At 38.0% G+C, this 23770-nt stretch overlaps 2 protein-coding genes and 5 non-coding genes across 7 annotated transcripts in view; 1 reads left to right on the top strand and 6 right to left on the bottom strand.

Annotated features, from left to right (window-relative positions):
* LOC134749125 (centrosomal protein of 120 kDa-like) overlaps positions 1 to 22995 on the bottom strand; it is a 28272-nt gene extending 5277 nt beyond the window's left edge. The window contains exons 1-16 of the mRNA XM_063684030.1: positions 22838 to 22995; positions 22608 to 22755; positions 22312 to 22444; positions 21569 to 21679; positions 20410 to 20503; positions 19514 to 19662; positions 19097 to 19182; positions 18662 to 18813; positions 16803 to 17008; positions 11005 to 11174; positions 10297 to 10510; positions 8699 to 8735; positions 7132 to 7241; positions 5231 to 5413; positions 3870 to 4046; positions 1954 to 2040 (exon numbers count right to left, since the gene is read on the bottom strand). Coding sequence (XP_063540100.1) covers positions 1954 to 2040; positions 3870 to 4046; positions 5231 to 5413; positions 7132 to 7241; positions 8699 to 8735; positions 10297 to 10510; positions 11005 to 11174; positions 16803 to 17008; positions 18662 to 18813; positions 19097 to 19182; positions 19514 to 19662; positions 20410 to 20503; positions 21569 to 21679; positions 22312 to 22444; positions 22608 to 22755; positions 22838 to 22889 — 2109 coding nt within the window. The 5' untranslated portion in view covers positions 22890 to 22995. The remainder of the gene's footprint in view (positions 1 to 1953; positions 2041 to 3869; positions 4047 to 5230; positions 5414 to 7131; positions 7242 to 8698; positions 8736 to 10296; positions 10511 to 11004; positions 11175 to 16802; positions 17009 to 18661; positions 18814 to 19096; positions 19183 to 19513; positions 19663 to 20409; positions 20504 to 21568; positions 21680 to 22311; positions 22445 to 22607; positions 22756 to 22837) is intronic.
* On the bottom strand, positions 11729 to 11847 carry LOC134749151 (5S ribosomal RNA). Its single transcript, XR_010128459.1, has one exon. It is a non-coding gene; the product is annotated as a 5S ribosomal RNA (ribosomal RNA).
* LOC134749149 (5S ribosomal RNA) lies at positions 12501 to 12619 on the bottom strand. The gene has a single exon (XR_010128458.1). It is a non-coding gene; the product is annotated as a 5S ribosomal RNA (ribosomal RNA).
* LOC134749148 (5S ribosomal RNA) lies at positions 13893 to 14011 on the bottom strand. Its single transcript, XR_010128457.1, has one exon. It is a non-coding gene; the product is annotated as a 5S ribosomal RNA (ribosomal RNA).
* LOC134749147 (5S ribosomal RNA) lies at positions 14658 to 14776 on the bottom strand. Its single transcript, XR_010128456.1, has one exon. It is a non-coding gene; the product is annotated as a 5S ribosomal RNA (ribosomal RNA).
* Positions 19809 to 19970, bottom strand: LOC134749156 (U1 spliceosomal RNA). Its single transcript, XR_010128464.1, has one exon. It is a non-coding gene; the product is annotated as a U1 spliceosomal RNA (small nuclear RNA).
* Positions 22996 to 23531: 536 nt separating the features above from the next.
* Positions 23532 to 23770, top strand: part of LOC134748872 (uncharacterized) — a 39520-nt gene continuing 39281 nt past the window's right edge. The window contains exon 1 of the mRNA XM_063683697.1: positions 23532 to 23682. Within this exon, the coding sequence (XP_063539767.1) occupies positions 23606 to 23682 (77 nt within the window). The 5' untranslated portion in view covers positions 23532 to 23605. The remainder of the gene's footprint in view (positions 23683 to 23770) is intronic.

Below are 23770 nucleotides of genomic sequence, written 5' to 3'. Positions count from 1 at the left end.
AACGGGTGACAGTCACCCGTTGACCACGAACGCGAATATACGCGATATAATCCGTTTTCATAGTTTTATTTCATGAGTAACTATCGCGGTAACCGAAGACAATATCATTTATGAATATTTAAATACATTTTATCGTATTTATATAAATCTTCATTTTTAGTTTTAAGATGTGTCGATAGATGGCAGTGAATTTACTGTGGTTACAAAATCTACTATGACGGTACCACTCTATCTTATTATATCCTCTTTGGTACTAGAGTGAAAATCTGAGTCAAGTCCTGAAGATGAAAACTCCAACGACTAAAGTTGTAGCAATGGAGCAAACGATCATTCGTAATGAATTCAGATCATTCGTGATTTGTATTCATAATGAAGATACCCCTTTTACCACATTTGTTAACACAATAAAAATTCGAGCGGAAGATGTGTGACATTAATTCAAACCCCGTTATCAATGTTTCAGTTCATTGACAATAAAAGAGATGCCTTTTGGCATTAAGCCCGCCATTTGTACATTTTTCTTTATTTGTGCAATAAAGTTTAAATAAATTAATAATAAGGGTTTGCACATAATGCCTACAGGGATCGTGCGCGTTGGAGGGTCTGCCATCTTGTAGTCTGAATCGGAAACATAAACATGTACTTTGTCAAAGCAATATGCTACCATCTACCGTTCTCGGACGTTTTCTTGTGCATAGTAGGCTGCCATCTTGTGAGCATAAATTTCGCATTTACGACTGGCGCCAAAAATTTGAGATCCTATGCCAGGCGCGGCTTCCTCTAAGGAGCGCTTGTGCAGTGCACTCCCATAAAATTATAGTGCCTAATTAATATATTACTCTTTAAGATCTATCGTACAAAAGTCAATACCAATTAAATAATTACCTTTATTCATTATAAGTTTATAGACGGCCTATACTACTCGGCCTACTCCTATAATTTCATAGGAATCATAGGTAACGCGCGAAGCGGAGCGCTTTGGATTGCGCTCCTATGAAAAAGATTTAGTACATAAAATCAATAGGAAATTCAATGAGAGCGAAAGAGAAGTTTCGCTACAGTTCCGCACGTGAAACAGAAGATTTTCTATGAAGAAAGAGGTAAAATTGGAGCGGCGCTCCGTAGCCCGTTTGACCTTGCGCCCTCTCGTCGAATGCGCGCGCATTGTGTGCGCCATATTTTATTGTCACTTGTTTGTAAACAGACCTTAGTTAGTAGTCAATTTTAAAGTACGCGCGTGAATGGAATTTTGGAATTTTTTTATTATAAATAATTAACCAAGAGTTTAAGCAGTAAGTGCACATAATTTGTTTGTTGTGAGGTGTTTAAAATGAATGAATTTAACGGGAGAATGTGAAAAAAGTTTACAAAATCGACTCGAGTTCAATATAAAAGGAAAACCTTGAACTTTCGTAACAATGTTCGTCAAAAACAAAAACTTATATGTCATTAAATAAGATCAATATGAAAAAACACCGTGGTTGTGTTATGTCGCTGTGATAAAAGTAACTAGGTGTTTTAGTTTATCGTGTTACCTACCTAAGTACATGTATGTACCTAAGTATATGTCTTGTTTGGAGCGGGCGCGGGCGGGCCGGGCGACGGCTGTGCGGTGAGTTTGCTTGGACCGAAACCGATGTGTTAATAATTTAGCACATATTTCCATAAAATTTGAAAACAACATTCACAACCTAGAATCCATTTGTAAAATGAACTGCAGTTAGCGTCTATCGGTCGTCAAGATATTCGTAATAGCGAAATTCTATAAGAGAGTTCAATGACCGTATTTTGTGTCGGTTAATTCAATGTGTAGTTTTTTACTGTGATAGTGAACACCCATAATATAGAATCACCAGCCGCCGCTGTCCTATGCTGCCCCCTATAGTTCATGTAATAGTCGTGTAGGCTAGTAGTTTTAGAAAAGTATTGCTCGTGTATACGGTGTATACATACCAATTCCTGTATAAGGCTGGCCGTTTGGTCTTTCGTCAATCCGGAATACTTGCTCTCGGACTCCTTTTCTATATTTTTGGCATTAATCTGAAAATGAGAAATATCGCTTTTAGATGATATACAAACTACTTGGGATTTAAATATCGCCGGAAGATCAGCGCTGACTACGTTTTCAAGTACCTCATTGTCGGGTGTCGATAAGGTTGATTTCAAATTGAAGTTTTATGAAAATAGCGTGTTATTGACAGCCGACATTTAGTACCCTTTTGGTTGAAAACGGCACATTTCGTGGTAAAGTGTACACTTTATATTTTAATTATATTTTTTGTACTATAAGTTTGTATGAAATAAACTACATTTTATGAACAATAAAATAATAAAAAATAAAAGAGACGAACGTAACCATAGTTTCTCAACGAATACGATATTCGTTGAGAAACTATGGGGCCATGGGGCCAATGGGGTTGGCAACTGTCAAAGGTTTTTATAGATGGCGCCAGCATAGGTTTCCATTGCTTCTAGTTTTGTTCTATGGAAGGACTAGCAACCGGGTCATAAAAATAAAAACAAGAATTTGACGATATTGGTAAAACTAAAATTACCCACGGACTGGTGCCATCTGTAAATATAGTTGGTCAAACCAAATTGTCAAGACGACAAGTGAAACACGAAACCATACTAATACTGTCAGACAGTAAATCGGTACTACAAGCGCTATGCAGCGACAAACTTACTTCAGAGCTTATACTTGAATGTCATCGAAGCCTCACTGAAGTGAGCAAAGAAGGCAACAAAGTAACAGTACAATGGATAAAGGGGCATAGTGGATCAAGAGGAAACGATGCAGCGGATGAACTGGCCAGAAAAGGTTCAGAAACACCGGCATATGGACCCGAGCCAATCATGCCCCTACCAATATCCTACATACACAACCAGCTAGAACAACATCACAGACAACTGCACAACAAGTACTGGAATGAAATGAAGACATGCAGGCAAACCAAAGAAATTCTACCGGAACTGAACCACAAACTTACCAAAATATTACTGAAAACACCAAGAAGCCAACTACGTAAAATAGTAGGATTAATAACAGGACATAACACACTAAACAAACACCTACATATTATGGGTAAAACGGACAGCCCCATGTGCAGAGCGTGCATGGCAGAAGAAGAAACAACAAAACATATTCTCCTAGACTGTAAACAGGTAGAAGTATATAGGAGCAAATACCTAGGGAATCCATGCACACTAAAGGAAGCAACTAGCAACCTGAAGACCTTGCTAGGCTTCGTGGAGGAGCTGGGGTGGTTAGAGTAGCGCTACCTCGTTTCACGCAAAATAGGCACATTGGATGTCGAGTTGCGGAAAATGCCCAGCAAAACTAACTAACTAACTAACTAACCAAATTGTCAGTAAATAAGAACAAAAAAAACTATACTCATCCTTTTCTTTTGGATGCTAGTAGTAGTGTAAGACAAAGCTAGTATGATTCTCTCTGTCTATGTTTGAAATGAGACAGTTCTCTGACAAACTATAACTTTCACTGGCCAATTCCACTAAACTGAGAGTAAACCCCGAAATCGACAACAGGAAACACGGGATATTTGTACTGATCAATACTATTAAATCAATACAATACATTTATCTGACTTTTCAAGGATTACATGGTGTTTAATTTAAACTTATATTGAATTTTAGAGAGGCGAATAGGTTTTAGACATGATTTACGTGTATCGCCTTCAGTAGCGTAGCTAGGCATGGGCAAATGTGACCTTCGCCCACGGCCTCGCACTTAGGGGGGCCTCGCAAAGCCAACCTTTTCATTACCCAGGGAACACATTGAAAAGGGCCTCGCAGATGTGGTTTTCGCCCACGGCTAGATTGGTTCACGCTACGCTACAGTGTAATACCTTCATGGTCTCCAGCTGCCGTTCCAACTGCTGGACCTTCGCGTCCAGCTCCTCGATGCGCATATCCTTGAGCTTCAGCCGGTGGTTCATATCGTCTTCCATCTTCTGCGAAGCCTCTCTGAGCTCCTGATATTTCGCCGTGTAGTGGGTCTCCAGAGCATTCTTCGCGTCTAGAAGCTGTGAAAGATTATAAAGTTTTAAACTTATGAAATTTGGGAATGAGCAATTTGGGGCTGGTTTTTGAAAAAGTTAAGCCTTGCTGAATCATTCAATGATATCTTAGAACAATTTCTATTTCTAGTATTTGTGACGTTTTTAAACAAAAGGTACCACATTGCCGCTTGTTGATTTCCAATTGAAACTATATGGAAATAGCGCCTTACTGACAAGCGACAATAAGTACCCTTTTGGTTGAAAATGGCACATTGATTTATTTAATCGTATGGCATAATATATTTGTTTTGCTGCGACGCACACAGGATTTTTATTTGTATGAAACAGTATTTGTTTTTTTTTTCTTTTTCTATTATGTAAAAATCTATGTGACTCTTATTTGTTTTTGTAATAGCAATTTTTTTTTCTGGGTCGTTTTATGTACCTAATATGTGATTTTTGTACTTGAATATTTTGTGTGTATTGTGGCAAACAAATAAACAGATTATCTATCTATCTAATATCTATCTATGCCAAAGAGGCAACCGGTAAACCTCTGCGAAGAAAGTATAGCTGGTCAAGCAAATCTTTTCAGTAGAAAAAGGCGGCAAATTCAAAAAATATAGGCGCTAAGGGATATCGTCCCATAGAAAATTTGAATTTTGCGCCTTTTTCTACTGACAAGATTTGCTTGACCAACTATAGTAAGAAGTAACCTTCTTCTCCCTCTCCGTGTTCCGGTAGCCGCGCAGCCGGAAGTCGTCGGTGGCGCGCGCCAGGTCGGCCGCGAGATGGCGGCACTGCTCGACGCCGCGGCTCAGTTATTATAAGGAAGTAACCTTCTTCTCCCTCTCCGTGTTCCGGTAGCCGCGCAGCCGGAAGTCGTCGGTGGCGCGCGCCAGGTCGGCCGCGAGATGGCGGCACTGCTCGACGCCGCGGCTCAGTTATTATAAGGAAGTAACCTTCTTCTCCCTCTCCGTGTTCCGGTAGCCGCGCAGCCGGAAGTCGTCGGTGGCGCGCGCCAGGTCGGCCGCGAGATGGCGGCACTGCTCGACGCCGCGGCTCAGTTATTATAAGGAAGTAACCTTCTTCTCCCTCTCCGTGTTCCGGTAGCCGCGCAGCCGGAAGTCGTCGGTGGCGCGCGCCAGGTCGGCCGCGAGATGGCGGCACTGCTCGACGCCGCGGCTCAGTTATTATAAGGAAGTAACCTTCTTCTCCCTCTCCGTGTTCCGGTAGCCGCGCAGCCGGAAGTCGTCGGTGGCGCGCGCCAGGTCGGCCGCGAGATGGCGGCACTGCTCGACGCCGCGGCTCAGTTTGGTTTCCAGTTCGGTCCGCTTCTTGCTCCACTCGCGGGAGAGGAGATCGAGGTGGTATTCTTCTTTGCGTTGCAGCTGAAATGACCAGGGCATATTATAATTACCATAGAGGTAAAAGAGGAAATGGCCCCTCCCACATTTGACCGAACGAGATGCTCTTATGGAACTTTCAGTAGTAGTAGAGAAAGCGCTATTATCGTTTGTCCTTGTCATAGTCTCACTTTTCCTTTCTGCCTATTTCTAAAAAGTCCTAAGTGACGTAGACGTTTTTTGTGGCCCACCGTTTTTATGGTGGGTAGAAAACGAACCCTACCAAATTACGAAGTTTGTTTTTGGTATGTTGTCAGGAATGTTAAAACGTGTTTTTAATTTTGTCGCATTGCGTATGCTCTGTCCCTCAGGGGCGCACGCGTATAGCACATCTATGTAATGCTAGGTCTATGATAATTACATTTAAATTAAATTAAATAGATTATATCAGGCAAGTAAATACTGGCTCAAGTCGAAGTCTTTCGATCACGCTGAAAATATTGATATTGTAGACCACCTGGCCGTGAGCACTCAAAACCGGTTCTGGAGACGGAAGAAGAAGCCATTGTTAGTAGAAACTCACGAGTACCTCAAATCGAAAGAAATGTATTCAACTAAGCAATTAGAGATATTTTCCTTAAATACCCGAGGTCCTAAAGTTTAATATTAGTAACATAAATATACGTAAACGTCAATGTGACCCAGTGAGTTTAAGAAAAACATGTACGGACTTTATTACATCGGCTTACTCAAATTATTATCACATTTATACAGACGGTTCTAGGGATACTGGTGACTCCGGTCTGGCTGTGTTTGATCCTCAGATAAATAGTAGTATTAAGTTGCGGCTGAAGGTCAAGACGTCCTCTATGAATGTTGAATTACTGGCAATTGCAGAAGCCCTCTCTTATATTGAGTCATGCGAAACGGGTAGGTTTGTGGTATTTACAGACTCAAGAAGTGGCTTACAACACTTGGCTCGATGCACCTCGAACTATCGAGGCGCACCGATAGCCTATAGCATATTAAGATCGATTTGTAACTTGCAAGCAAACAAAACAGCCATAGTTTTACAATGGGTACCATCACATATTGGGATACCGGGCAACGAGGAGGCAGACAGACTCGCTAAAGAGGCGGCAACGGACGGACTTGTAACTAGGTGGTCGCCGTGCCATAGCGATCTTTTGTATGGAGTAAAACAGAAGTGCTTCGATATGTGGAAAGAATATTTTAATGAAAGATCACTAAGCAAGGGTATCTGGTATCGGACTATACAGCCCAATCTGCTACGGATCCCTTGGTTTGTAGGTTTAAACATGGCCAGATCGGATATTGTTACTGCTCTCAGGCTGCGTTCCGGACACATACCACTGAATAGTTTCGGATTCATGATGGGTAAGAGCCAGTCACAAAATTGTACTGAATGTGGAGTAAAAGAAGATGTGTTCCATATCTTGGTGGAATGTGTCCGAAACGAGGCAGAGAGAATAAACTTTAGGCAAAAGTACAACTGTAATTTATATAACATAGGTGAAGTTAACTTCATTTTGGCCAACCCGCAATCAAAAAAGGCGATGAAAATATATGAAATTGTTAACTTAGGTATTAAGCGTAGATAATAAGAGTTGATTTGTCTTGCTATGTCACAATAAGGGTGACATTTTCATTTGTGAAAAAACCCTTTTTCTAATAAAGATTAAAAAAAAAAAAAAAAATACTATAGTGCAATGAAAGTAGCCACACGTTAAAAGAGCACCAACCTGTAACTTATACAGCTCCTGTTGTTTCTCCTTCCAGTCTTCCAGCTCGTCCACAAACTTCTGCATGATATTGTCCCGCTCCTCAAACGGTATCACCCTCTTTACCATGTCTGCAATGGAAGCAAGCTTAGTCAGTCAGTTTCGTAACGTGGTGGCAGCTCTACAGTCTACATGTAAAGTACCTACTAGTATGTCAACAGATAGCCATTAGCCACATTTTTAAGCTAATATCATCACCAGGGGGCAATTTCTCGAACGGTATTAGTGTAATAAGTGTGTTGCCATGGTAACCCATACGACTTGACAGTTCGTGGACTAATAATATTAGTCTAATACCGTTCGAGAAATAAGCCCCAGGCGGGACCTATATCAAAAAATTTACAATTACAATTTACAAGTGACAAGTTACAATCCATACTTAAGTCCCCGGCAAGCTCGGCCGAATTGCACCTTCCCATACAAACGTACTTCCGCTTTCATTTTAAAACTACGTGTTGGATGGTAATGAAACTTTGCACATACAATGGCATGAGGTATATCTAGGTCTGAAATTAGTTTATATAGCTCCAATTTATAACAAACGAAATAGGGCAAAAACAAGTTATATGTATATGAAAAACTTAAATTCGCTGTATTTTTTTAACTATGGTATCTGAAGCTACATAAACTAATTACAGAAATAGATATACCTTATCCTATTGTAAGTACAAAGTTTCAGCGCAATCTAGCTAGTCGTTTTAAAATGAGAGCGGAACTACGTTAGTATGGAGAAGCGAGCTTGCCGGAGACCCTTAATATTATAAATGCGAAAGTGTCTGTCTGTCTGTTACCTCGTCACGCTTAAATCGCTGAACCGATTTAGTTGAAATTTGGTATAGAGATAGTTTGAGTCTCGGGGAAGGACATAGGATAGTTTTTATCCCAGAATTCACCCCTTAAGGGGGTGAAAAGGGGAGTGAAAATTAATATGGGCAGACGAAATCGCGGGCAAAAGCTAGTATTGTATATTTAACAAGTTTGTGTACAAGAAAACATAATAAGCGACGAATTTGTATAATTTATTTTTAAAAAATATATAAATTGTAGGAATAAATCTACATTTGACATAAGCGCCATGTTTTGTGTAACGCGTTGTATGTAATATTTGTGCATGTATCACATTATCTACAACTAGCGACCCGCCCCGGCTTCGCACGGGTAGTTCAACTAATTTACACAAAACCTTTACAAATTATACATATAAACCTTCCTCTTGAATCACTCGATCTCTATCTATTAAAAAATACCGCATCAAAATCCGTTGCGTAGTTTTAAAGATCTAAGTATACATAGGTACAGACATACAGACAGCGGAAAGCGACTTCGTTTTATACTATGTAGTGACGTAACAATATTGTCGATTTGTACACTTATAAAGTTTTCTGTGATGGGCCCTACAGAAAACCAGCGCTGGCTTCCAAGTCGGCATTTTGCTGAGTTGCCCATTTCGTGGTGTACGTTTAATATGGTTTAATGTAACACTTACAAATGTCAATAAATGTTAATTAAATTATACCTATTCTATTACCTTTATCGTTCCGTATGCAGGTGTCACTCTTACTCATCTCTAGTTTTATTGGCGTGCTGAAAATAATAATGTATTTGCAATAATTTCATGTTAAACAGTTGGTACTGTAAAAATAATTAAAATTTAACGATTAAAAAACTCAAGCCTTTGTTTTTATTGTGCATTTTTGAGCAATGAGCATAAGCATGTTGCAAGTTTTTGAATAGCCTTCCCGCTATATTATTGTTTGTACCTAAATTAGATATTATATATTTAATGTTACAAGTTAAGTCTAATTGTTCTTATAATTCTAACTGATTATATAATACGGGCAAACACTGGGGCTGCAACACAGTGTAAACTAACGCAGTCTCCAGGGCTCCAACTTCATATGTACCATGTATGTTTTGATCAATAAAGATTTATTTATTATTATTATTATTTTGGCATTTTGCTGTCTAACATCGAAAACGAAACAGTTATACGAAAATGTTTCAGAACTACCAACTAAATTAACTGTTGTAGTTGACCCTATCACACCAACGAAAAACAGCCAGAAAAATGGTAAAGAAATTATATAATATAAATAATGCAAGTACACGAGTTTACCTCTCTCCTGATGAATTTAGTTACCCCTCTTTCTCCCCTACGCTATCCTTGTCTCCCACGCTCCCATTCCCGCACGATGTCCTTGTCTCCCTTGTAGTATATATCCGTCTCGCATTGCACTTGCATGTCGCTAGTAAGCGGCCTCTCTCTAGCCGCTAGTAGTTTAACTTGGCCGAGCGCGAACGACTCATACATCTGAATACCGTGAATATGTTATTTACCTCTCTTTCTCCCCGACGCTCTCCTTGTCTCCCACGCTCCCTTCCCGCACGATGTCTTTGTCTCCTTTGTATATCTCCGTCTCGCATTGCACTTGCATGTCGCTAGTAAGAGGTTTCTCTCGAGCCGCTAGTAGTTTTTCTTAGCTGAGCCGGAACGACTCATACATATGTAAACCATGAATAAGTGGCATACCTCTCTTTCTCCACAAAGCTATCTTTGTCTCCCACGCTCTCTTCCCGCACAATGTCCTTATCTCCCTTGTCTATCTCCGTCTCGCACTGCACTTGCATGTCGCTAGTAAGCGGTCTCCCTCTAGCCGCTAGTAGTTTCTCTTGGCCTAGCGCGAACGACTCATACATCTGAATACCGTGAATATGTTATTTACCTCTCTTTCTCCCCGACGCTCTCCTTGTCTCCCACGCTCTCTTCCCGCACGATGTCTTTGTCTCCTTTGTATATCTCCGTCTCGCATTGCACTTGCATGTCGCTAGTAAGAGGTTGCTCTCGAGCCGCTAGTAGTTTCTCTTAGCTGAGCCGGAACGACTCATACATATGTAAACCATGAACAAGTGGCATACCTCTCTTTCTCCACAAAGCTATCTTTGTCTCCCACGCTCTCTTCCCGCACAATGTCCTTATCTCCCTTGTCTATCTCCGTCTCGTACTGCACTTGCATGTCACTAGTAAGCGGTCTCTCTCTAGCCACTAGTAGTTTCTCTTGGCCTAGCGCGAACGACTCATACATCTGAATACCGTGAATATGTTATTTACCTCTCTTTCTCCCCGACGCTCTCCTTGTCTCCCACGCTCTCTTCCCGCACGCTGTCCTTGTCTCCCTTATCTATCTCCGTCTCGCATTGCACTTGCATGTCGCTAGTAAGAGGTTTCTCTCGAGCCGCTAATAGTTTCTCTTGGCTGAGCGCAAAGGAATCGCACATCTTTCGTATTAGCTCCGTTATCTCGTTTGTTTGGAGAATGGCGGCGCCTGATGCGTCCTTATACCTGGAATAATAAGTAATATAAATTAGCCATAGACATACGAACATGCAGTGCTGGATTACGCAAAATCTCAGGAATCGATCTAATCTGATGGATGTCTCTGAAGAGAGGGGAACCCAATGCTCTAGAAATTCTTAAGGCATCAAAATGTCTTAATCTGGAACTGGAAATATGTCGGCTAAATAGTCTAAATACACTTATAGTAAAGTAAAATATTTTAGGCCTCGTAGATTATGCAGTACCTAACCAAAAAGGCTCGCACGTTTAACCCGGGCCTTTTCCAGGCCGCACCAATTTAAAACAAATTTATATAAATAATAATATAAATCGTACTATGCCTGGAAAAGGGTCAGACATTGCACCAATAGAATCACTTCATTTGTTTTCTTCGCCCAGCGTATAGTGGTTCTCATTCTCTTGGTTCTTAACAAACACATCCCTCGCTACGCAACCTCTCGCACGTCTCTGGTGGAAACGCAGCCTTATACTTTATATACCTGGATGTATTCCTCGCCGTGTTGTTAGTGTACGCAACGCCGCCGACATCCTCCAAATTTGTACAACTGCCGCTGCTTTTGATGTTCAAAATGCTTTCCTTCCGCAGCACCTCCGTCTGCGCTCGAATTTCCAGTTGAGTCGCACTACGCGCCGAGAGTACCAGTGGTTTCTGGAAAGAGCGTAAATTCAATACTAAATTTAAGACTTTAAGATCGCTTTTTGTCTAGCAAATTTAAACGATCGAGTTACTTTCTCAAACAATAGAAAAAAGCCAATTAATTCATTTGGGGCTACGGCGTAAGGAATACATTTTATATGACTGTATTACTCTAAGGCATAGAGTAACTTAAACTAGAGCGGTACTGTCATAGTAAATTTTGTAACCCCAGTAAAATCACTGCCATCTGTCGACACACTTTAAAACTAAAAATAAATATTTATAAAAATACGATAAAATTATTTAAATATGGATAAATGATTTTTTTTATTTGCATGAATTATTTTTATGATTTTGACCCATGTTCTTTCACTGATATGCGTTAAAATTGTTAAATAACAAACGAAACAGTCAACGCCATCTATACGACAGTGGGCCAAAACTAGTGGCGCCCTCTGAACGAGAATCAAATTTTCTTGATTTTCGAGGCACGTTTTTTCCTTAGACTGTAAACATCTATTACGGAGTTATATCTATCTTTGCTCTAAGGCTAAAATAAAGCAAAAAGCCAACGACACAAGGTGTTCCCAGGCGGTCACCCATCCAAGTACTGACCTCGCCCGACGTTGCTTAACTTCGGTGATCGGACGAGAACCGGTGTATTCAACGTGGTATGGACGTTGGCGACAGAACAACTCAATATTGACATCCAGATCAGACATATGATGAGTAATGACGATGACGTCATTTTATTTTTGTCGTAGTTAAAAACTCCTTTGCAAACTTAAATGTCGAAAACTCATACTGTTGTATATTATATCTTCTACTCAAAAAAATCTAACAAACAAGTGCATATTTCTTTTTTTTGCCTTCATTTTATCCTAATTAAGTAATTTATGTAAAGTCTGCTGTCTTGAATAGGGTATTTAACTGTATTTAAAATAAATTATTTTGCACCATTCATGAAATAAAGCACCAGAAGATTAATAGAGAAACGTAGAGAGCAGTTATTTTTAGACACAATTTTTATTTTAAAACTCGTATAAAACTATAAAGAGTAGGTAATTTGATTGTGACGTCATATGCTAGTTTCATATAAATTTCATAGTAGCAAAATGGTTTTGACAGTTCGAATAAAGAAACTGATTTGACGCAGTCAAATACCCTATTGAATATACTTGCCAATACTAGGATTTAGATTTAAACACAAAAATGGGCGGTTCAATTCCAAGTTTTAGGTGTTTCATAATAAAAAAAAAGAACAATGTGTATACCATGGTTGCAATAAAGTATAAATTATTATTATATTATAGGTATATTACAAAAATAAAAGCAAAAAGCCAACGACACGAGGTGTTCCCAGGCGGTCACCCATCCAAGTACTGACCTCGCCCGACGTTGCTTAACTTCGGTGATCGGACGAGAACCGGTGTATTCAACGTGGTATGGACGTTGGCGACAAACAACCGAATATTGACATCCAGATCAGAAAAATTAAGTCATAGCTATTTACATTTTTTCGTCGTTTGCTTAATGTTATCCTGTTCAGAAGTATGACGTTATAGTACTAACAAAGAAAGATATAACTCCGTAATAGATGGATACAGTCTAAGGAAAAAACGTGCCTCGAAAATCAAGAAAATTTGATTCTCGTTCAGAGGGCGCTACTAGCTTTGGCTTACTGTCGTATAGATGGCGTTGACGGTTTCGTTTGTTATTTAACAATTTTAACGCATATCAGTGAAAGAACATGGGTCAAAATCATAAAAATAATTAATGCAAATAAAAAAAATCATTTATCCATATTTAAATACATTTTATCGCATTTTATAAATATTTATTTTTAGTTTTAAAGTGTGTCGACAGATGGCAGTGAATTTACTGGGGTTACAAAATTTACTATGACAGTACCGCTCTAGTATAAGTTACTCTATGGTACTAATTAACTTAATTATAGATTACAAAAGAAGTAACCTAACCCAACCAACCAATTTTCGTGAAAATTTGGGAGCCGGTTTGGTAGTTAGATTAGAAGAGAAGAGTAGAGAAGAGAAGTTCTAGCATCAAACCCGCGCACGTGTATTACAGACGCGCCCACGTCGGACAAGGCCATGGCATCGCGCCGCGCCGCATCGCTACGCGTTCGCGCCGAGAACGCTCACCTAGGACCTAGGACACTTCCATACGTATATCAACGGTTTGTTTCTTCCTCGCCGCGTCGCGCCGCTTCGCATTCACGGTAAATTCGCATGGCGTCTAAATCGCTCAAGTAAGACACACCTAGACGTATCAACGGTTTATCAGACGCCGCGCCGCTCCGCATCGCGTCGCGTTCGCGAGTTGTTCGCCTACGTAAGACACTGCCTTAACTTCGGTGATCGGACGAAAACCGGTGTATTCAACGTGATATGGACGTTGGCGATCATATAACTGAATATTGACATCCACATCAGAAAGCTGACGTCATAGACATTTACATAATTTCTCTAAGAACAAACATTCATCAACAACAACATTCGTCATTTACATTTGCTAATAGTTAATTTTAGATGCGTGTATAATTATTTTTAAAGAGATATTGATTACCTATATTATATGATACAATCAATAATACTTTGATTATATTGGTCAAATTCTAATAGACAATGAAGATGCAAACGGGCAAGTGGAAATAGACTAAAAATTTTCATAATAGCAACAGTACCAAATTCTACAAAAAAAGTTGCAAAAAGCCAACGACACGAGGTGTTCCCAGGCGGTCACCCATCCAAGTACTGACCTCGCCCGACGTTGCTTAACTTCGGTGATCGGACGAGAACCGGTGTATTCAACGTGGTATGGACGTTGGCGACAGAACAACTGAATAATGTTGTCTAAACCAGAAATATAACGTCACTCATTGATAGGAAATTGATAGTGACATTAGTGACTACTGACTACCAAAGAGTAAAGATAATTGTTTTCCATCGTATTTTCTTGGAAATGATCGTATTTGTCATGCTACTTCAGACAACCTCAGTACTTTTTGTACCGACCGAGACCGACTGAATGAAATTTCAAGACACGTTCGTACGTTTCCGCATGTTTCCGTGAAAATACGATGGAAAATAATCATGCACTACATCTGCAATAAGTATATAGTGACTACATCACATCTTTATTTTCTGCTTCACAACGTTACATTAAAAAACGAATTTAATAATAGTCAGTAGGCGTTTGTAATAATTGAACCACAATTTACTTTCTGTTCATAGTGTTTGTTTGTCTATCTTGATTTATTTATTTTTTAAATCTCAATTGCTCAAGGGTTGACAGGAAGAGATACCTTACAGGGATAAGTTCGCCTTTGTACATTGTATATATTTTGTTTTTATTGTGTTTGTAATGTGTCTTATGTACAATAAAGTGTTTACATACATACATTACTAAACTTACATACTTGATAAAGGATAAATTTTGGTTTGTTGGTACACAATTAAAACAAAAAAAGCAAAAAGCCAACGACACGAGGTGTTCCCAGGCGGTCACCCATCCAAGTACTGACCTCGCCCGACGTTGCTTAACTTCGGTGATCGGACGAGAACCGGTGTATTCAACGTGGTATGGACGTTGGCGACAAAATAATCGAATATTGTTATCAAGATCAGAAATATGACGTCATGATTTGTTTTTATAGTTAGACCAAGATAAGTCTGCAGTCTGCAACGATTTTGGTTGGTAACACACGCAGTGCAAGTGTTATTTGTACGTCATAATTTCATAGAAGTTTGAGGTTTAAAACTTGCACTGCGTGTGCTATTAAAATCGTTGCAACCTTATCTTGATATAACTCTAAAATAATTTTCCAAGTGTCGCTACACAAGTCCAATGCACTTTGCCTCGCTTAGTTTCAATTCACTGACATCTCACATCACACTATAAGCAGGGTTCAGGGCCTGCTTTTAATTCACGCATTCTCTCTTTCGCATCAAAGAATCTGCCTTTTGGCTAATCATAAACTTGATATAGTTTTTATTTTTATCACCACCATTGGGGATACCGCCGTTTAGCCAAAATATTTTTCGCCAAATTTCACTTCCCAACAAACTTATGGCATCAGTTTCATTTCCAAAAATGAAATTTTAGCAAGTTTTTTACTTCGCAACCATTTCATTTCTCAACCCCATACTTGCGAAATGAAAATGACGTACTAGGTTGGGTTAGGTTAGGTTGGATTATGAAATTTTGCCAAATGATAATTTGCGTAAAATAGTTTGGGAAGTAATACTTTGGGAAACGATTTTTGGCAATACATTAGTAAACCCCACCATTGAGATAGCCCATAAAAATCCATTACATGATGACATAAAGCATATAAAACATATTTTTAAAGCGTGTGATGATTACAAATCATTAGTATCATTACTTAAAAACCTTCGCTTTAACATTTCGCTCCTACATGGTGTAAGCCATGAGTCAATAGATGGCGCTAGTGTACTATGAGCAGGGTCACTAATTTTAGACTGGACATCATATTTTTGTTTTAGGCAAAGATAGATATAACTCCGTAATAGATGTTTTAGGCAAAGATAGATATAACTCCGTAATAGATGGATACAGTCTAAGGAAAAAACGTGCCTCGAAAATCACGAAAATTTGACTCTCGATCAGATGGCGCCACTAGTTTTGGCCTACACTCGTATAGAGGGCGTTGACTGTTTCGTTTGTTATTTATAATTTTAACGCATACCAGTGAAAGAACATGGGTCAAAATCATATAAAAATAATTAATGCAAATAAAAAAATAATTTATCCATATTTAAATACATTTTAACATATTTTTTTAAATCTTCATTTTTAGTTTTAAAGTATGTCGATAGATGGCAGTGAATTTACAGTGGTTACAAAATTTACTATGACAGTACCGCTCTAGTATAAGATACTCTATGGTTTTAGGAAAATCAATCTGACGCTTATCTATCTATCTATCTCAAAAGTATTTTATTTCGTTTTCTAATCGTTCTGTATGCATACACTTATTATTTTACATTTGTTATAGGTATGTATATGGTGATTTCGTATTGTAAACAACATTTTCTGGCTTAAAAAGCAGATGGCGTTAGTGTACTCAGTACTTGGTTAAAACTCGTGAAAGAATAAAATTATCGGTATCCGCAAAACGATATTATGATGTGTTATAGTTATAGTTAATCAAAATATATTTTTTATGATCAGTTATATTATTTCAAAATATTATTTCTTAAAAACACCTTCAAGAATAGTTTAGTCACGTTTGCACTTTGTAATTAGTATAAACACTAATTTCAAAATCCCGTTGTCATTACATGACATGTTGTTGTGTAACCTCAACTCTTACCATTGAATCACAGAACCTTGACAAATTATACACATATATCCTCAAGAATCACTCTATTTATAGGTAAATACCGCATGAAAATCCGTTCAGCAGTTTTTAGACATAGACATAGAACATTTTTACAGTTCAAAAATGAGTTTGTTGTTTTTGAGTTTATCATGATCTTCGTTTTACGGGGGACTTCGTTTTACAAAGTGTAGTGATTGTCAGCTGGCTAACGAGACAACAAGAATTAATTGATTTACCCAAATACATTATACCACTGTAGTTCATCCTGGACTTACCGTAGGTTCAGTCTGTACCCCGACGTATTTAAGACTCATATCAACATCGACATATGGTTTCCGGTCCCCGTCTCGTTGTCCGTCCGTGCGCAGTATGAAGCAGCGCTCATGGATGGATAATGCTTGGGGATCGTTGCAGAAGTTGTTGAGAAAGTGATCAATACTCTCGGTTGGGACTAGCTTGCGGAGATCCATGCTGCAAATACCTGGAAAAAATACGTATTCATCACTATTTGCCAGTCAGGACATCTTTTTAGGACTTGTTACATGCCAGAATTTGCAAAGGTTCAATAGATTTATATTTGTATGAGATACTCAAAAGTACTTTTTCTCAAAAATGCACGGCAAAGTCGACGTTGCCGGTTAAAAAGTAGGTCGTGAAGTGCGTAGTTTATGGTGAGTCAAAAAATTAAAAAGTTAAAAACATTGCAGTCTCGATTTCGGGACTGCAATGTTGCATACAAATTCCATTATTTGTCGAGTTCCAAACTTAAAAGTTGAATTGGCCATATCAAATGAACGCATGGGTCCATTAAACAGCCAAACAGATGATCAGTACTTATTATTATAATGTTGGTACCGCGACTATTTAGGTGTCTCAAATAGGTTGGCGTATTTTCAGCAGAAAAAATACACTTCTATTTTTAATTAAAAAAAAAAAGGCGGCAAAGCAAATCTTTTTACTTTTTTTCTGTGAAAATATATACATAAGAACGTTGCTTTTGTAAAATATTTATATTATATTTGTATTTATTGCGCCATTTTTGAGAAAAGCACTATATATGACTCGGCTGGAAGGCTACTTGCTGGCTTCGGATTCAATTAAACGGACTCCCAAGGTCGTCCGTTTAAAACGAATCCTCAGCCAGCAAGTAGCTACTTCCGAGCCTCGACAATAATGTACTATTTCTCAAAAATGCACGGCAAAGTCGACGTTGCCGGTTAAAAAGTAGGTCGCGAAGTGCGTAGTTTATGGTGAGTCAAAAAATTAAAAAGTTAAAAACATTGCAGTCTCGATTTCGGGACTGCAATGTTGCATACAAATTCCATTATTTGTCGAGTTCCAAACTTAAAAGTTGAATTGGCCATATATAATGAACGCATGGGTCCATTAAACAGCCAAACAGATGATCAGTACTTATTATTATAATGTTGGTACCGCGACTATTTAGGTGTCTCAAATAGGTTGGCGTATTTTCAGCAGAAAAAATACACTTCTATTTTTAATTTTAAAAAAAAGGCGGCAAAGCAAATCTTTTTACTTTTTTTCTGTGAAAATATATACATAAGAACGTTGCTTTTGTAAAACATTTATATTATATTTGTATTTATTGCGCCATTTTTGAGAAAAGCACTATATATGACTCGGCTGGAAGGCTACTTGCTGGCTTCGGATTCAATTAAACGGATTCCCAAGGTCGTCCGATTAAAACGAATCCTCAGCCAGCAAGTAGCTACTTCCGAGCCTCGACAATAATGTACTATTTTTTTACGTATTTAAGAAATACCAAGTGTGGAAACCGGAATGTACCATACAGGGACAAAATATCCTTTGGGTTGATAGGTCAAATAGATAACAGTGGCTGTTAAATATTGTGAATCATTTTAGTGACGCTTAATAATAAGTTCTGTATTTCTCATCATTTACTTAAGTTTAGTTCAAGCCTTTCTTGAATAAATTTTCTTGTATTCTATTATATTAGTGTCCAAGCCAATGACGTTTATTTTTTTCTAGGTCCTTTAGAAAAGCGCTAGGCGCAAGTAACAAAGTAATGGGTTTCTCGCCGGTGCAAGCTTGGGCTTGGACATCGAACGGAAGGAACGTTTGTTCGAGGCCCTCGGTTAAGACGCAGACATACCGACGTCCTGGTCCGCGGCGCGCACGGTGGTGACTAGACTCGGGCACTCGGCGAAGTAGCGCCCCAGTGTGGACAGGTCTGCCCGGAGTCGCAGCGACGTTCGCTGGTTGAATAGCGCCGCCGCGCCCGACCCCGTCACTGTCACACTCACTCTGGAAAACGAGACAAAATATTGTTTAAAAAAAATGTATCGCCATACAATACTTCGTAGTGCCTCATCATTTTTATAGATGGCAATATTTATCATGCGTATAAAAACTGTCGATTTTCTATATACTTAAATAACTTTGTCATGTGAAATTGGTCTTGCCTGATCGCTTTCACAGACACGAATACAAAGACAGAATACAAGGACAGAGCCATCTAGTGATCTTTTTAAATTAGATTTCAAAGTTACACTACATGTAAAGTGGGTATAAATTGAACATAATTTACCTGTCAGTTGTAATGGTATGCATGAAGACGGTGTATGAAACATAACAATCAGTCGCATCTTTTCTGGAGGCATAGTCAGGTATAAGCTGAAAAAAAAAACATTAATACAAACAATTAACAAACCCCTTTTTTGTGGCTTTAGACCTCTGATTGTACCAATAGCTACGCGGAAATCGCTATCGTTTGATATTTACCAATCACTTTCGGCGTAAGATAACTGAAGGTGTATGGTACAATACCTTCATAAGAGTGAAATACCGAAAACGCATTGGTCTAGTGCAGGAAACTATTGTACCGTAAAAGGAGGCCAGTGCTAGGTTATGAATGATGCAGTAGTAACCAGAATTTATCTCCTCTAAATAGACTTCTAGTAATTTAAGTATATGCTTATGTACTACACTATTAGAGAAGAGTTACCATGTCAATGTTTTCGACAGAGCCAATGACGAAACTCAGCACGAACAGATGCTTCCCGTCGCCGATCTGTATGAGCCCCTCGTCGCATAGCAGGTTGGGCTGCAGGTCGGGGCTCGAAACTGTCTTCTTGCTTTCTGCTATGTATTCATCTGAAAAGGCAGTCGTTTTGATGTATTGAGGTGTTCATGCTAAAATGTGGAGCCAAAAATGTACAATCGCCGAATTTTATGGATCTATACGAATAGAAGCAACGTACATACATAGTGCGAGGACTCTTTATGTTAAATATTATTGGGGGGGACGGCGCGTACGCAGTCCCCACTACCAAAAATTACGCATCCGAGTTATCCACATTAGGGATAATCGCAAGGGTCAACCCAACCGCAGTGCAATGGAAGAGTCTCGCCCTGGGGGAACCGCCTTCTTGATCACGGTGTCCCCTATGCCAGGTAAGTATGAGTTCACAACAGTACGGAGGGAGGGTCGTTATTCGTGGAAAAATCTTAACACCGCGATGTACGATTCCAACGCCGAGAGCACAGCGACATCTAACGGGAAATTTAGTAACTATACGTTGCAACGTATACAACGCGTTGTATGGCGTTTGCAGGGTTGATTTTAATTATCCCATTATTATATTTTTTATTAAATACTTTTTCCTGATCTTTCACCTAGCTAAGTTCATAGTGAAAAAATGCTGTCTATTTTACAGCGATATTATATTTATTTACAAACTACCTAATTACAGTACCTACCATGAGATAAAATAAGTATTTAACACTTAAAAATCTTAAAAGAATAGATACAGTCCGCATTATTGATGCAGACTATACCTAAGCCCGCCGAAAAAAAACCTTACTCCGTTTTTGTTGGCCTATGTTTTCACATGTACTTACTCAGTGTCAGTAACAGTCCAGCAGTGGGGTTGACCGTGTTGTAAGTAGTCGGGTAAGCCACGTCATTGCTATGGAACATGCGGAGTTCATTCCTCTGGAAATATAATAAAAAATACCACTTTATGGCAAACTGGCGGACAGACTAGTAATTTTATATTACTTATGTCGCTTGAGATAATGTAAGTTTAATAATCAGTGGAAAATTTAAGTCTACCATTAGAAAAAAGTTACAAGAGCATTACACGAAATTGTCTACCACTGTCCCGTACATCCACGAAATTTTTAAGGATTAGCAGGTAATGCTTAGTAAAATAATGATGATGATGATGGAAATAAAATGCGTTTGTACGGGACAGCTCAGGAATGTTCCTTGAGATAAATAAATAATGAGTAATATCTAACAGAAAAAAATGATAATGACTGTGGTAAAATAAACAGGATGCCAGTTACAACTTACAAGTTAGTTGAAAACCTTACTTTTAACCTTTTATGAATAGAGTCACTTTTTATATGTGGCGGTCCCGGTCTGTAGCATCACTCAAAGTTAATCTGAAAAAGCTTTGGCTTTCCCACGAACTGTGATTTGGTTGAGTGCTAATATATATATATATTATTTATATATTATATATATATATATATATTTATTTAATATTTATTTAGTACTATATATTTATGTATGCTAGTACATATTTATTTTATTGCATAATGCAATTGATGTATTTTAGTTATTCGTAGACGTTAATATTGTAGTTTTCCTTCTTAAATATTATTGTACGTTCTGTAAGTTTGTCTATCTATCTAATTCGAATTTTCCACTCATTTACTCTAAGGTTAGCTGGAAGAAATCCCTTATAGGGATAAGCTCGCCTTTGTACCTAAATTTATATGAATTTCATGTTATCAATTTTTGTTTTGTACAATAAAGTGATTTACTACTACTACTACTATACATCTATCATATATTTATTTCAATATGCCAGCATCTAAAATATTTACTCAAATAACTATCTATTTACAGATATTAGTTTAAAATAGAGTGCCTCAGTTTTTTAACTCAATAATAAATTTTAGTATTTTGTAAGAAGCTGCTAATGTCATATTCACTTTCTGATAAAAAGAAACGCTGGTAACAGAAAGTAATCTTAATTAAAGTGATTACGGGAGTGATTGTGTTGACACGGTCTTCAACAGAAAGGCTGAGCATGAGCTGCGGGTGGCAGCACTTTCCCTCTGACTTCACTCCTAGCAACCGGTGCCATGAGTGCCGCACCTGAACATGAAACATTCTTTGATGCTAGAAAACAAAAAATAAAAGTGTTGACTGCAGCATAGTGTAATCATACACATGTACACATAAATGGTAAGTAGTCTCAAAGCAAGGTAAAGGTTCGTAAGGTGGTAGGTTTCATGGAAAAGCTTATTAATCTGCTGGTTATTCTATATACTTGATAAATCCACACTGAGCTCTTTGAATTTTTTATTTTTATTTTCTTTATTTAGGATTACCAACAGATAATACATCTTACATGCTCTTAAATCTATATAACAATCATTACTGATGCTTATCTAATTATAGGTAACCACAACTTATATAAGTGTCTTGTACCTGTGAACAATAGTGAATTCAACAAATATAAATAAGTAAATGAATAGAGGCTTGCCATGGTGGCTTTGTAATAGACTAAACAGTGGTTTGCCATGACCCATACATTAGGCAGGGCAGTGAATATGTTAACTACAAGCTTACTCTAATTGCCACAGTGAGTGTGTTAAAAGTGTTTAAACTCACAAAAGCATGGACATCAGTATTTTCCGAAATATTAAATTAATACAGTTTGAATCTCTTGCAGTCTCATTAGTTGTGTGCAGGTAGCATAACAAAAGTAATGTTAACTGACTTACATCAACAATCTTGCTGGCAGGACAGGGCTGCGCTCCGAGGAGACTGAGCAGCAGGTAACCTACTTTATCCTTTCGGCCCTGAGTTCCCATTGTGAACACTTCCACTTTAATGGGGACATTCTGGACTCGTAGGCTGAAGAAATATCATACAAAACGTAAGTACTTTTACAAAAATATTTACTTATGTTAACTAAGGTTATATTATATACTTATGTATTGTGGATTAAAATTGTTAAACGTAATCGGAACTCGTTCATTAATTAGTTTTTCGATAAATTAAACCAAAGCAATCCTACCTACGAAATCTTCGTTTATCGGCCTCCCAGACAAGTTCAGCGTCGAAACCAGGTGCATGGCTGGGCACAACCGGATCCGTTTCCAGCATATATCCATTTAAAGATCCACTTACAATAAAAGGAACCCTCAAGAAACCAAATCCAAGACCTGAAAAACGAGCACAGAAGTTAGTTACAACGACAAAAAAATACATTTTAATGTTTTTGCGCAGTTGTTTTGCGAACTTTACCTTCTTTTACATGAAGTACTATTTGGATAGTAGGTCCTTTTAATTCGTCCATTGAAATTGATTTACAAAATTGGGAGCAAATAATAAATACAACTCAAACTCAACGTAAACATGTCCTTCGAAAATTAAAATTGACTTTGACAGATAAAACGTACCAGTGCCAGGAAAAAAAAGTAGTGTTAGTGACGATAACGTACCAAAATAGACAATAAAAGTATCGATAAAAATTAATAACCATCTTCAATAACCATCAAAACTATCAACATGCTATCAACGTTTTAAATGTCCTAAAAATAAATGCATGGTAAATGTTAGCAACGCAATGACGTACAAAGCGTGTATCATAAATATTTTTTCCATTTTAATTTTAATCTTGCACGTGGCGCCAATTACGCGCGGACTTGCGCACATGGTAACAATCTTTTTCTTTGGGTAACACTGGTCTGGCGGGAAAACGGAAAATAGTCAAGTTAGAATTCATTTAATTAAAAAACTTAAATATGATTTCTTTTTACTATTCACTGATATATTAATTAGAGGAACGAAATATAAAACTAGTTCCGTTAACTATATTCTTACTAAATGAATTATACCTATATGTGAAATATTATTTATATTCTTACATGGTTTTGACATCCATTTTATTTTCAGTCAACTTGAAGTTAATTGTTTGTATACAATAATAAATATAATAATTGTATCAATCACGCTTGCATTACTTTAATTTTGATAACTGTGTTGTGTAGTGGTCAATCTGTTTCGAGCCGAATGAAGAAGTTTCTGTACGAGTATAAAGCTGTAAAAATTCTGAAATGCCGGTCAGAAACGGAAACGGCAAAAGAGAAGTAAATAATCATTTCATGTTTCATAAACCACCCACTAGTACCAAACGTGTTAAATGTTCAATTACTACCTTCTAATTTCTTTAGAAAT

The sequence above is a fragment of the Cydia strobilella genome, chromosome 17 (genome assembly GCF_947568885.1).
Source record: "Cydia strobilella chromosome 17, ilCydStro3.1, whole genome shotgun sequence".
In the NCBI taxonomy this organism is placed as follows: domain Eukaryota; kingdom Metazoa; phylum Arthropoda; class Insecta; order Lepidoptera; family Tortricidae; genus Cydia; species Cydia strobilella.
Note: the sequence above shows the minus strand (reverse complement) of the source record. Positions and strands in the feature narration are given on the sequence as shown.